Source organism: Myxocyprinus asiaticus, chromosome 47 (genome assembly GCF_019703515.2).
Source record: "Myxocyprinus asiaticus isolate MX2 ecotype Aquarium Trade chromosome 47, UBuf_Myxa_2, whole genome shotgun sequence".
NCBI classification, from domain to species: domain Eukaryota; kingdom Metazoa; phylum Chordata; class Actinopteri; order Cypriniformes; family Catostomidae; genus Myxocyprinus; species Myxocyprinus asiaticus.
The window spans coordinates 3,588,564-3,600,439 of NC_059390.1; the positions used below are offsets into that span (position 1 = coordinate 3,588,564).

General features: G+C 39.5%; 2 protein-coding genes and 1 long non-coding RNA gene across 5 annotated transcripts in view; 1 reads left to right on the top strand and 2 right to left on the bottom strand.

Moving 5' to 3' along the window:
- The window catches only part of LOC127436511 (metabotropic glutamate receptor 8-like), a 219,695-nt gene extending 209,469 nt beyond the window's left edge, over nt 1-10,226 (bottom strand). The window contains exons 1-2 of one of the 2 annotated variants that reach the window (XM_051690742.1): nt 9,971-10,226; nt 6,803-7,568 (exon numbers count right to left, since the gene is read on the bottom strand). In XM_051690742.1, coding sequence (XP_051546702.1) covers nt 6,803-7,309 — 507 coding nt within the window. In that variant the 5' untranslated portion in view covers nt 7,310-7,568; nt 9,971-10,226. The remainder of the gene's footprint in view (nt 1-6,802; nt 7,569-9,970) is intronic. The other variant, XM_051690743.1, reaches the window with a different exon arrangement.
- The window catches only part of LOC127436539 (synaptophysin-like protein 1), a 323,805-nt gene that overhangs the window by 252,312 nt on the left and 59,617 nt on the right, over nt 1-11,876 (bottom strand). The gene's annotated exons all lie outside the window — the stretch shown is intronic.
- LOC127436550 (uncharacterized) lies at nt 299-7,271 on the top strand. The gene is made up of 3 exons (XR_007896426.1): nt 299-628; nt 2,682-2,857; nt 7,125-7,271. It is a non-coding gene; the product is annotated as an uncharacterized LOC127436550 (long non-coding RNA).

An 11,876-nucleotide genomic window follows, 5' to 3' on the forward strand; every position in this document is an offset into this window, starting at 1 on the left:
GCACCATTAAAGTAGTCCATTATGCCTTTTTTGCAAAGTCTCTTTGTGAATCATAAAAGCTGTGTTTAATAAGTAAACATATAGTCTGCGTTCACAGTGCATTTCAATGAATATGTATTATGTAAGCACTGCACAGAAATTTGAATCACCAAAAATAACAAAGTCAGCATAAAAGTAATCCATATGACTCCAGTGGTTTAATCTATGTCTTCAAAGGCGATAGGTGTGGGTAAAAAACAGATCAATATTTAAGTACTTTTTACTATAAATGTCTACTTTCACTTCCACATACCACACTTCTTCCTTTGTTTTTTGGCAATTAGCATTCTTCATGCATATCACCACCTACTGGTCGGGCTGGTCAAAGGTGGAGATTTATAGTAAAAAAAAGGACTTAAATATTGATCTGTTTCTCACCCACACCTATCATATCACTTCTGAATCATGGATTTACCCAATGGAGTCATATGGGTTACTTTTATGCTGACTTTGTTATTTTTGTGATTCAAAGTTCTGGTCACCATTCACTTGCATTGTATGGACCTGCAGAGCTGAGATATTTTTCTAAAAATCTTCATTTGTGTTTTGCAGAAGAAAGAAAGTCATACACATCTGGGATGGCATGAGGGTGAGTAAATGATGAGAGAACTTTCATTTTTGGGTGAACTATTCCTTTAAACTTCTGTGAGCTAGGCTACATACAAACACTCAAATGACTTCCTGGAATATTCCGCCAAAATAAAAGCCCCAAGGTTTTAAAGTTAAGAAGGCATGAGTGAATATATATTACTATTGTATAATAAAATTATAAAAGTTAATAAATAATAATAATAATAATAATTATTATTATTATTATTATTTGTTTAAAAAAAAAAATATATATATATATATATATATATACAGGTGCTGGTCATATAATTAGAATATCATCAAAAAGTTGATTTATTTCACTAATTCCATTCAAAAAGTGAAACTTGTATATTATATTCATTCATTACACACAGACTGATATATTTCAAATGTTTATTTCTTTTAATTTTGATGATTATAACTGACAACTAAGGAAAATCCCAAATTCAGTATCTCAGAAAATTAGAATATTGTGAAAAGGTTCAATATTGAAGACACCTGGTGCCACACTCTAATCAGCTAATTAACTCAAAACACCTGCAAAGGCCTTTAAATGGTCTCTCAGTCTAGTTCTGTACACTACACAATCATGGGGAAGACTGCTGACTTGACAGTTGTCCAAAAGACGACCACTGACACGTTGCACAAGGAGGGCAAGACACAAAAGGTCATTGCAAAAGAGTCTGGCTGTTCACAGAGCTCTGTGTCCAAGCACATTAATAGAGAGGCGAAGGGAAGGAAAAGATGTGGTAGAAAAAAGTGTACAAGCAATAGGGATAACCGCACCCTGGAGAGGATTGTGAAACAAAACCCATTCAAAAATGTGGGGGAGAACCACTACGCACAGACGTATGCAAGACATGGGTTTCAGCTGTCGCATTCCTTGTGTCAAGCCACTCTTGAACAACAGACAGCGTCTGAAGCGTCTCGCCTGGGCTAAAGACAAAAAGGACTGGACTGCTGCTGAGTGGTCCAAAGTTATGTTCTCTGATGAAAGTAAATTTTGCATTTCCTTTGGAAATCAGGGTCCCAGAGTCTGGAGGAAGAGAGGAGAGGCACACAATCCACGTTGCTTGAGGTCCAGTGTAAAGTTTCCACAGTCAGTGATGGTTTGGGGTGCCATGTCATCTGCTGGTGTTGGTCCACTGTGTTTTCTGAGGTCCAAGGTCAACGCAGCCGTATACCAGGAAGTTTTAGAGCACTTCATGTTTCCTGCTGCTGACCAACTTTATGGAGATGCAGATTTCATTTTCCAACAGGACTTGGCACCTGCACACAGTGCCAAAGCAACCAGTATCTGGTTTAAGGACCATGGTATCCCTGTTCTTAATTGGCCAGCAAACTCGCCTGACCTTAACCCCATAGAAAATCTATGGGGTATTGTGAAGAGGAAGATGCGACATGCCAGACCCAACAATGCAGAAGAGCTGAAGGCCACTATCAGAGCAACCTGGGCTCTCATAACACCTGAGCAGTGCCACAGACTGATCGACTCCATGCCACGCCGCATTGCTGCAGTAATTCAGGCAAAAGGAGCCCCAACTAAGTATTGAGTGCTGTACATGCTCATACTTTTCATGTTCATACTTTTCAGTTGGCCAAGATTTCTAAAAATCCTTTCTTTGTATTGGTCTTAAGTAATATTCTAATTTTCTGAGATACTGAATTTGGGATTTTCCTTAGTTGTCAGTTATAATCATCAAAATTAAAAGAAATAAACATTTGAAATATATCAGTCTGTGTGTAATGAATGAATATAATATACAAGTTTCACTTTTTGAATGGAATTAGTGAAATAAATCAACTTTTTGATGATATTCTAATTATATGACCAGCACCTGTATATGCACATTATGACATTAAGCTAGTCAGCTAATCATATTAAGAAATGCAGCATTAAATTTGTTTGCGAGTCCCTCCTCTAGCATCCAGCAAAACACCAATTGGAGAAACTTCACAGCACTCAGTAATCTCATGCAGTGAGACCTCACCTGCAGGGCTTCCCAGATAAATCACCTCCCCACTGAATTGCATCTGAATTGTGCCTGCAGTGTGCCATGGCCGTTACAGGAATGGAAATCAGGGGAGTAACAGCCTGTGGGCCTCCTTTGGCTGAGCTAAGCATGCTAATGACGTAGCGATTACCTAAACAACACTTCTGACAGGGAATTCCGCCTGTCCCATCTCAGATGCACTGCACGTCAGTGTCTAACCCCTCAAGATCAAGGTGAGGAAGGCCCTATAAGAATTACAGTAAGTGGTGGAGATTGTCTACTATTATAAGATAAGATAAGATTCTTTAATGTGATTGTACTATGTAAATTTGCATAAAATTTTTTTGGTGGCTATTTGATTGAACATTATTGCTGCAGCTTACAGCTGCTTATCGACATTCAAGCATGTTATTTAAAGGGATAGCTCACCCAAAAATTAAAGGAGCAATATGTAATATATTTACTGTACTAAAGCATAAAATTATCATAATATGTTATCAGAGATTTAAGAAACATGCTAAGTTGAAATACTGGCTTCTCCGAAAACAATGCTACAGCCAGTATATTCTACTTTGAAATGTCAGTTCGGGGCCGGAATTTCTGTTTGTGTTTTGGCCTATGTGATCCCGCCCACTGCACATTTCCCTGTAGTATTTCTACACCCCGGGCTGCCAGATTTGAAACAAGTTAGCGGGCAAACACAGCACGCTGCAGCCATGGAAGCCAGCAAGATATCTATCTAACATTGACAGAATTATAAAAAATCCACATGATCTGGTTTATAATTTGCAAACAATAAAAACATTGCAAACGTATATATTAGCTGATCAAATTACAGTGTAAGGCTTGTCGCTTGGCATTGTCAGTTTGCTCGTTCCTGTTGCGTGTCCTCAACCTGGCAACCCATGTGAGCTTCGAGTCTGGGGAGGAGGGGGCGGGGGCGGGTGAGACAACTCTCTCCAGTATTTTGAATTTGGACTGCAGTACCCATTTTAAACGCTTGATTTCAATGTTACATATTGCTCCTTTAAATTTGATTTTTGATGCCAAGCGTGAGACCATGTCATGTTTCAAATCAGCCACAGTCCATAACTCTAGAAGCTCTCACGTAAAGATGTGTAAGCTGTCTTTCATGCATTTGCACCAAATACTTATCAAATAGCCTATGTATTTGAGACCAATGCTTTTAAGTGGCTAAAAAAAAATGCTAGTCAAAAGATAAGCCATGAGGTATCATGAATACTTATGTGACACCAATGAGGTATAGCAGTACTATAACAATCATAATTTAGTTCAAATCCATCAGAAGAAAATAGTCCAAAGTCCATAAATTAACAAATTTCCTCTTTCAACGAAAAATCATAAGTAACACATATCTGTTAATGTCTAAGGAAAACAGGTTTTTAAAGCCCTTTAAATGGCTGACTTTAAAACATGCATTCCTGCATTATTTCTGCAAGTAAAACAGCACACACGCAGCCACACATACATGCACAACATCTAAGACAACATATTTGTAATCATCTTTTGCGCATTTCCTTCCTGATATCAAAGTCTGGCTGTTGACGGGGTGTTATGAAAAAAATCTGCGCTTGCAATACATGACAAGCATCATTTACTGCGACTGGGTCATTCTGCATATCACGCCTGAATCAGTCACCCAAACTGTGGTCAGCTAATGAGCGTGGCATGAACAGCAGAGCCTCTCATTAACATTGTGTTGTTAATTGGCACGGGATGCCTATGAGCTGTTACTATAACAACTAAGATGAGTGGTTGGCCAGAAGTGCTATTTAGACTACTTTGTGGTGATTGAGATAAAAGCCTTTGTAGTCAAGAGGATACTCGAACTTATACTAGTGCACAGGCCACTGTATATAACTCCTTGTGCGAAATACAAAGCCCATTCCAGCAGTCAAACTTCTAGAGGCAATGTTCTTGTTGAGACAAGACTAGATTGCAACAGGTTGTCACTGTTGAACTTTAGCTGTTTACATCCATAAATAATGACAGGGAACAAGCCCCCTGCTTCCCTTCATTTCTCACGACAAGCACTGCAAAATGGCGGAGTTCATTTCAGCATCATATTTGGGCAGAGAGAGTGCTCTTCCTGCTGAGCAGAGAGACATACATTAAGTCTGTAATGGAGTTAGGGCAGCAAAATTCAGCCTTAAAACATCCTGCCTTGAGATTCTTGATGGCTAACATGCACACACTGCACATTATGACATATTTTAACCAAATGTAGTCAGGGAAGAGTTATCTGGGGTCAGCCATGGTTATGAAGACCTCATCTACTTTATAGAATAATGGGGGGTGGTGTGGGGGGTTGATAATATGCGATACAGCAAGAAAGCACAAGCAACTTACAGAACACATACTAAGAGAACAGCCCCCCTAGATTGTTTACCTAACATTTACACATTTGTCAAATCTTTCATCAAAATCAACTTGCAGTGCATTCAAGCTACACATTTTATCAGGTTATGGGAATCAAACCCATAAACTTGGCATTGCTAGCGCCATGCTCTACCAGTTGAGTTACACAAATGGGACTTTTCCACTGCACGGTATGGCTCGACTCGACTCAACTCTGCTTGCTTTTTGGGGGTTTTCCACTGTGGATAGTACCTGGTACCTGGTACTTTTTTAGTACCACCTCAGTTGAGGTACCAAGCGAGCCGAGCCGATACTAAATGTGACGTCAAAACCCTGCAGATCACTGATTGGTCAGAGAGAATCGTCAATACAAGTCACTGGATTTGCGACACAGGACATCAACCTGCTAGTTTTAAAGTTAGCAACAGCAATAGCAGTATCATTTGTTCACATGACTTTCGATTTGTTAAAAGAAATGGCTGTGTGCAAAACCATGCCGTGGTATAAAAATGAGGTGCAGACGTTCCTCTCGTTAGTAGCCGAGGAGAGGATCCAACGAGAGCTGGATGGGGTGACGCAACTATGATGATCAGCCTATAATCCCACCCACGTTGAGGCTGCACTAACTGCAGTGGAAAAGCAAGCTCAGAAAAGTAAAGCGAGCAGAGTCGAGTCGAGTCGAACCATAACATGCAGTGGAAAAGTGCCAAAACACAGCAACAGGGGTTAAGTACTGTGCTCTGTGCATGGATTGCTACTTGACAGGTTTGACCCATAAACCTTTTGATTCACAACCCAGATTGTTAACCACTGCACTACTACAGGGTAATCCCACTTCCTGGTCCCCAAAATGACAGAAACAGAGCTGGAGCCACACCAATGTCCCCAACAATCTTGTCTGTCTTTTCAAATATGGGTTGATCTCCAGTGTAGGATTGAACCAACAACCATGTGGTTCCCTGCATAGATTGTTAACCACCACACAACAGTTCAAATGCATGCCTCACACTTCCTGGCCCCTAAAATGACAGAAACAGAGCTGGGAGCCACACCAATGACCCCAACAATTTTGTTGGTCTTTGGAAATATGCGCTGGTCTCCAATGTAGTTTTGAACCTACAACCTTTTGGTTCCCAGCCCAGACTGTTTACCACTACACATCATTCACAGCAGCTCTAGGGTATACCTCACTCCCAGGCCCTAGATGGTCAAGTTGGATCCCTAAGCAAGCCTACTCACCTTAAAAAGCCTCTAAATGTTGTTCCAGTGTAGGTTTAAAACAAACTTTTGGTTGAAAGCCCAGATTGTTAACCACTACACAGCAACCATAATTCACAATAGCTGCAGTGTACACCCCACACCCAGACCCCAATTAGGCCATTAGTTGAGTCTGCTTACCATAAATAACATCAAGATTCATTTTTCAAGATCATTCAAGATTTGCATTCATGACGGAGACCAAGCTGGCTACCGCTACAATGACCCATATGATTTTGTCAGTCTTAACAAGTATGGACCGGTCTCCATTGTAGTTTAAACCTACAACCTTGTGGTTCCCAGTGCAGATTGTAAATCACTACACTATGCAAAGTCGGTCATTTACAAAAACGATAGTATGTGCCCCAATCCCAGGTCCCAGCAGGTCCCTAAGTGAGTCTGCTTATCTTAAACAACCTCAAGATGTTGACTATTATGTCAGGTTTGACAAATATGGGCTTTCCAGATTGTTCATCATTACACTGCACAAAAAACCATTATTCAGACCCCAGCAGATCAAGTTAGGCCATGAGTCTGCTTACCTTAAACAACCTCAAGATGTTGGCAACCATGATGGAGACAGAGCTGGCCGCCGCTCCAATAACCCCAACGATTTTGTCAGGCTTGGCAAATATGGGCTGGTCTCCATTGGCACAGCGTACATCCGAGCCATCACGCTCAATAAGAGCTTGTACAAAGGTTAGAGACTGCTCAAGGGCGTAAGTGTCCCGTGAGCAGGTGTCAAGGATACGGGCGCCCAGTGTCACGTTGGGCAGCAGCTCTGGGTCTTTGTTGATGAAGTCGATAGCAAAGAGCATAGCCTCCAGTCTGTGAATACCCTTCTCCTTTTTTAACTCCCCGCAGGCAACACCGCGCTCACCCCGGGCATGAACAGGGAACAGGCCGCCAAGGATTATGTCACCATCCAGACGGATAGAGTGGGCGTACTCCGGTGGTGGTGTCTCTATGCGCTGAAGGGAGACTGGCAACCAGTAGCAGAGGAAAAGGAGGAGCTGATATTGCATCCGGCTTAGACGTATGCGATCCATATCCAAATGGAACAGGGAACAACGCGAGGAAGTATAGGTCCAAAAATCCAGGTGGTTGAGGACTACTGGGGAAGTAGGTGGGTATTAATGTCCTTGCCCATCTCAATGTTTAAGTCGAGCCCCCTGACCAGTTAGTGTGTGGCCACGGGGATTTCTCAATGGGCGCAAACGTATGACATGCATGTCATGCATGAAGATGCAAAACTGTTGAAGTCCTGTTCGGCATCAAACTCCAAAATTCTCACATCTTCAAAAGACTCTAAAAAGAAAAGAAAACCGTGAGAGGCTGTACAGTGAGAATTCAAACATGACTCACAGACACACACAATATGTGCAAGCAACAAAGCAAACTCATCAAAGACTGGGACGTCTTGACAGGAAGGAAATTACATCACAGTCATTTGGAGTTTGGTGGGGTCTTTCATTTCTGTCTCATTGAATTAAAATATCAAGACAGTCTTTCCTCACATTTGCATATGCAACCAAAAACATTTCACAGTGATTGGAAATGTGTCTATTTGTGGACAATGGAGCTGTCGGACTGATTTTTACACTTCAGCTTTGTGGACTGGAGTAGCAGAGAGGGAAATCAAGGTGAGATATGGTGCACTGATCTTCACAACAACTTGAATGTACAGATATTTACAGATATATACAGCTATATACTGACTGAGAAAGCATTCCTCAAGTAACCTATAGGGTTAAAAACAAAATATGCTTTGTATGTTTGCTCAGATGACCCATAAATGACACAGTTTTCAGCAAAGATCAAGCAATTTAAACATTTCATACTGTCAAGCCAGAGTGAAAGATGCTCATTACACACTCCCACATCTCTACTCTTGAATGGATGGCTGCACAGTTGCGCTTCCGAGATACACATGCTGCGCAATCTGCCGCCTCCATGCGCCAAGAGCTCCACCATGCACAGGAAAGCAAGAAAATGCAAAGGAAGTGCAGTGAATACAACTGAGTGTGATTCTGCTTCCCTGGTGTTTCACAAATGCCACCGAAATTCCCACAAGTCTCCCAAACACTATGAATTACGCAGGAAAGCCCACCTCTTTTTTCTGAATCCTTATTCCTGTTCTATTCTATTCTATTAAATACTTTTATAGTCTGTTCTACACTCTATCGCATTCTATATTCTGTCTATACTGTTGCATTCTATTCCATTTGATATTTCTATTGTCTTTTCTACATTCTACTGTATATTATATCCATACTGTTGCACTCTTTTCTATATTATACTTTTATATTCTGCATTCCATTCTATTTGATATTTTTAAAGTGTGTTCATTGTATATTCTATCTACATTGTTACATTCTATTCTATACTTCTATGGTCTATTCTACGCTTTTCTAATATCTACACTGTTGCATTCTATTCTACACTTTTATAGTCTTTCTGCATTCCTTATTCTATCTATACTTTTGCATTTTATTCTCAAATGTATAGTCTCTTCTACATTCTATTTATACTGTTGCTTTCTATTCTATTCTATACATCAATAATATATCATTTATTCTGCCTTCTATTTATACTACTCTGCTCCGTTCTGTTCTGTTCAGTTCTACTCATCTTTGGGAAAGACCAGTGCGCATCAGTTTCGTGCATCCACACGTTTGAATTTCAATGCATGTGCATAAGAGTATACAGTATGTGACAACTGTATGTGCATATGCATAACTGGACTTGTTCTACTGAGTACAAATATATCTCCCTCGTTTGCACGAGTTAATCTCTATGTAAGGGCTCGGGTCTTCCCTCTTCGATCGTTATATCAGAGACCGCGCGTGATGAAGGAGTTTATTGCCCCGGCAGGCGCAGTGTGTCCCATTTCTCTTTTTAATTTACACGAATCGGTATGTGTCAAGCCGAACCATCTTCTTCTAGAGATCCTATTATATTCCCTCCAAGAGACGCTTTCTCAAGGGAATCCAGTGAGCTCTTCAAAAAGTGATGGAGCTTTCTCTCTTTCTGTCTTGCTCTTGCAGCTGTAGTTGGAAAAATAACTGTATAGTCCCCACAAAGTAATGGCATGCAATTTGGAGTTCTAAGTCTGTTGATGCAACTTATGTCAGAGTAAATGATGCATGATGCATCCTGATAAAAGACATTAATCGTACACCAGAATTCATTCATAATTCTGAGTTCAGAAAACCAAAATCTCTACATGCATAACCTGTCTGTGTATGAGTATGCATGCATGCATTTACGCACATTCCTTTGATGCAATGCATGCAATGATTCACACACTCTAATCATCACAATGCAACCTCTTCATACTCGTCAATTTCTTCTGATTCATCATCAAAGTGATTTTGCCCCAATGGCTTATTAAAAGTGCAACTATTCGATCGAAACACCAAATTGCTTTTATAACGCATAAGTAAATAATCTAATAATAGGCTCAACGCAATTAAGTCAATGAGAAACAACTGTAGCATCGCTTTAACTCTCATCAATGAGCATAATGGCTCTGGTAATAATAATAAGGTAGTAAATAACAGCATCTCATTACCACAGCGTTCCATTCTTAATTGGATTCTTTTAGATCACAGATAGTTTTCTCACTCAAGTAATGTATATCAAAATATCTTGATGTACAACATTATAGTAAGCTATAATGCAAAAGTGCAGTACATGTGAGATCTTACCTGTCCGCTCTCTGATTGAGGCTCGTGGGGCTGAAATGAACAGTGCGTGCAGAAAGCATCACCCAAATCCTCCCTGTGACTGTGAATCTCTCTCTCTCTCTCTCTCTCTCTCTCTCTCTCTCTCTGCAGTATTAAATCAAGCGTGCTCTCATTTCAAAAGGAAAATGCATAGGATCATTTGAACAGAATGATTAAGGGAACATCTTCTCTTATGCATGATGCAGGATTTAATAAAGTAGTTAATTGCAATGCAAATATGTATCAGATTCGACATTATAGATCGGCACCACCACTGATGCACTGCAAAATCACTTATGGGGTTAATAAGGATGAATCTCACGAAACCTGTCATATAACAGTAACATTAAAATAATGGATCATAATAATAATAAATAATGATAATTATGGTTATAATAACGATACTGTTATTATTATTATTATTATTATTATTATTATTATTATTGTAAATGCATTGCATTGAATAATACTTTTATGAACCACCCCCCCCACAATTAATTTCAGAAAAGCATGAGAGAAAAATCAAATTAAAAATTTAAAAGAATATATTAAATTGTAAAGTATTTAAACATCTGGGCAATATGTGCTGTGGCCTGCTGCCTTTAATAAATGTACTGTAACTATGTATTATAGTACAGTTTTTTATTAAATAACATTTTTACAGTAATACATAAGATAAAGACTGTATTACAAACCACAATGAAAAAAAAATCCAGTTTAAGTCAATCATTCTGCATGCAAACAACTAGTGTAAAAAAACAAAAAACCTCAACATGTGATTAGTTAGTTGCAGAGGCACATCTGAGATTGTCAAAATAATGGCTGGCCAAAAATTCACATCTGACTATTTAAGCCTGAAATGTAAAGCTGATCTTTATTTGTAAGCATTAAGACAATTTGTCTTGAATGTTGGAGTATTTTAATGTGTGGTCTGGCTCCTCTATGCTTCCACAGCTGGTTTATAAGAAGTCTGCTAGTGCCCTCTAGTGATTATTTACTTTCTTACTCACCAAGTATGACAGGAGTTCCCAACCTAAACTTATTCCTCAGCTGAACCATTATGAAACTTTAATTACTCACTTTAGATTCACTAAGATTTAAAATAATCTCCTAACCTATCAAAAATGTAATCAATCATACATATATTGAGCCTTGAAATCAAAACTCAGAAGCAAATTACAGAAGCCAAGTGGATTCTAAACTCTGTTTCATGTTTACTTGGAATTATTTCAAATAGTTTTAAAAAACAATACACATTAAGTCATTGTCTCAGGTTACTGTTGGTGGATACATTCATAGTTATCATAAATAAACATTTTATCAGGTTTTAACTCGTCTCAATGCTGAGATAGTATCTTAGCACTACAGATGGACATCAACATACACCGATCAGCCGCACATTAAAACCACCTGCCTAATATTGTGTAGGTCCCCCTTGTGCCACCAAAACAGTGCCAGCACGCATCTCAGAATGATATTCTTCTCACCACAATTGTACAGAGTGGTTATCCGAGTTACCATAGACTTTGTCAGTTCAAACCAGTCTGGCCATTCTCTGTTGACCTCTCTCATCAACAAGGCATTACCATCCACAGAACTGCCGCTCACTGGATGTTTTTTTTTTGTTTTGTTTTGGGCACCATTCTGAATAAATTCTAGAGACTGTTGTGTGTGAAAATCCCAGGAGATCAGCAGTTACAGAAATACTCAAACCAGCCCATCTGGCACCAACAATCATCCATGTGATTATCTAATCAGCCAATCATGTGGCAGCAGTGCAGTGAATAAAATCATGCAGCTATGGGTCAGGAGCTTCAGTTAATGTTCACATCAACCATCAGAATGGGGAAAAAATTTGATTTCAGTGACTTTGACCATGGCATGATTG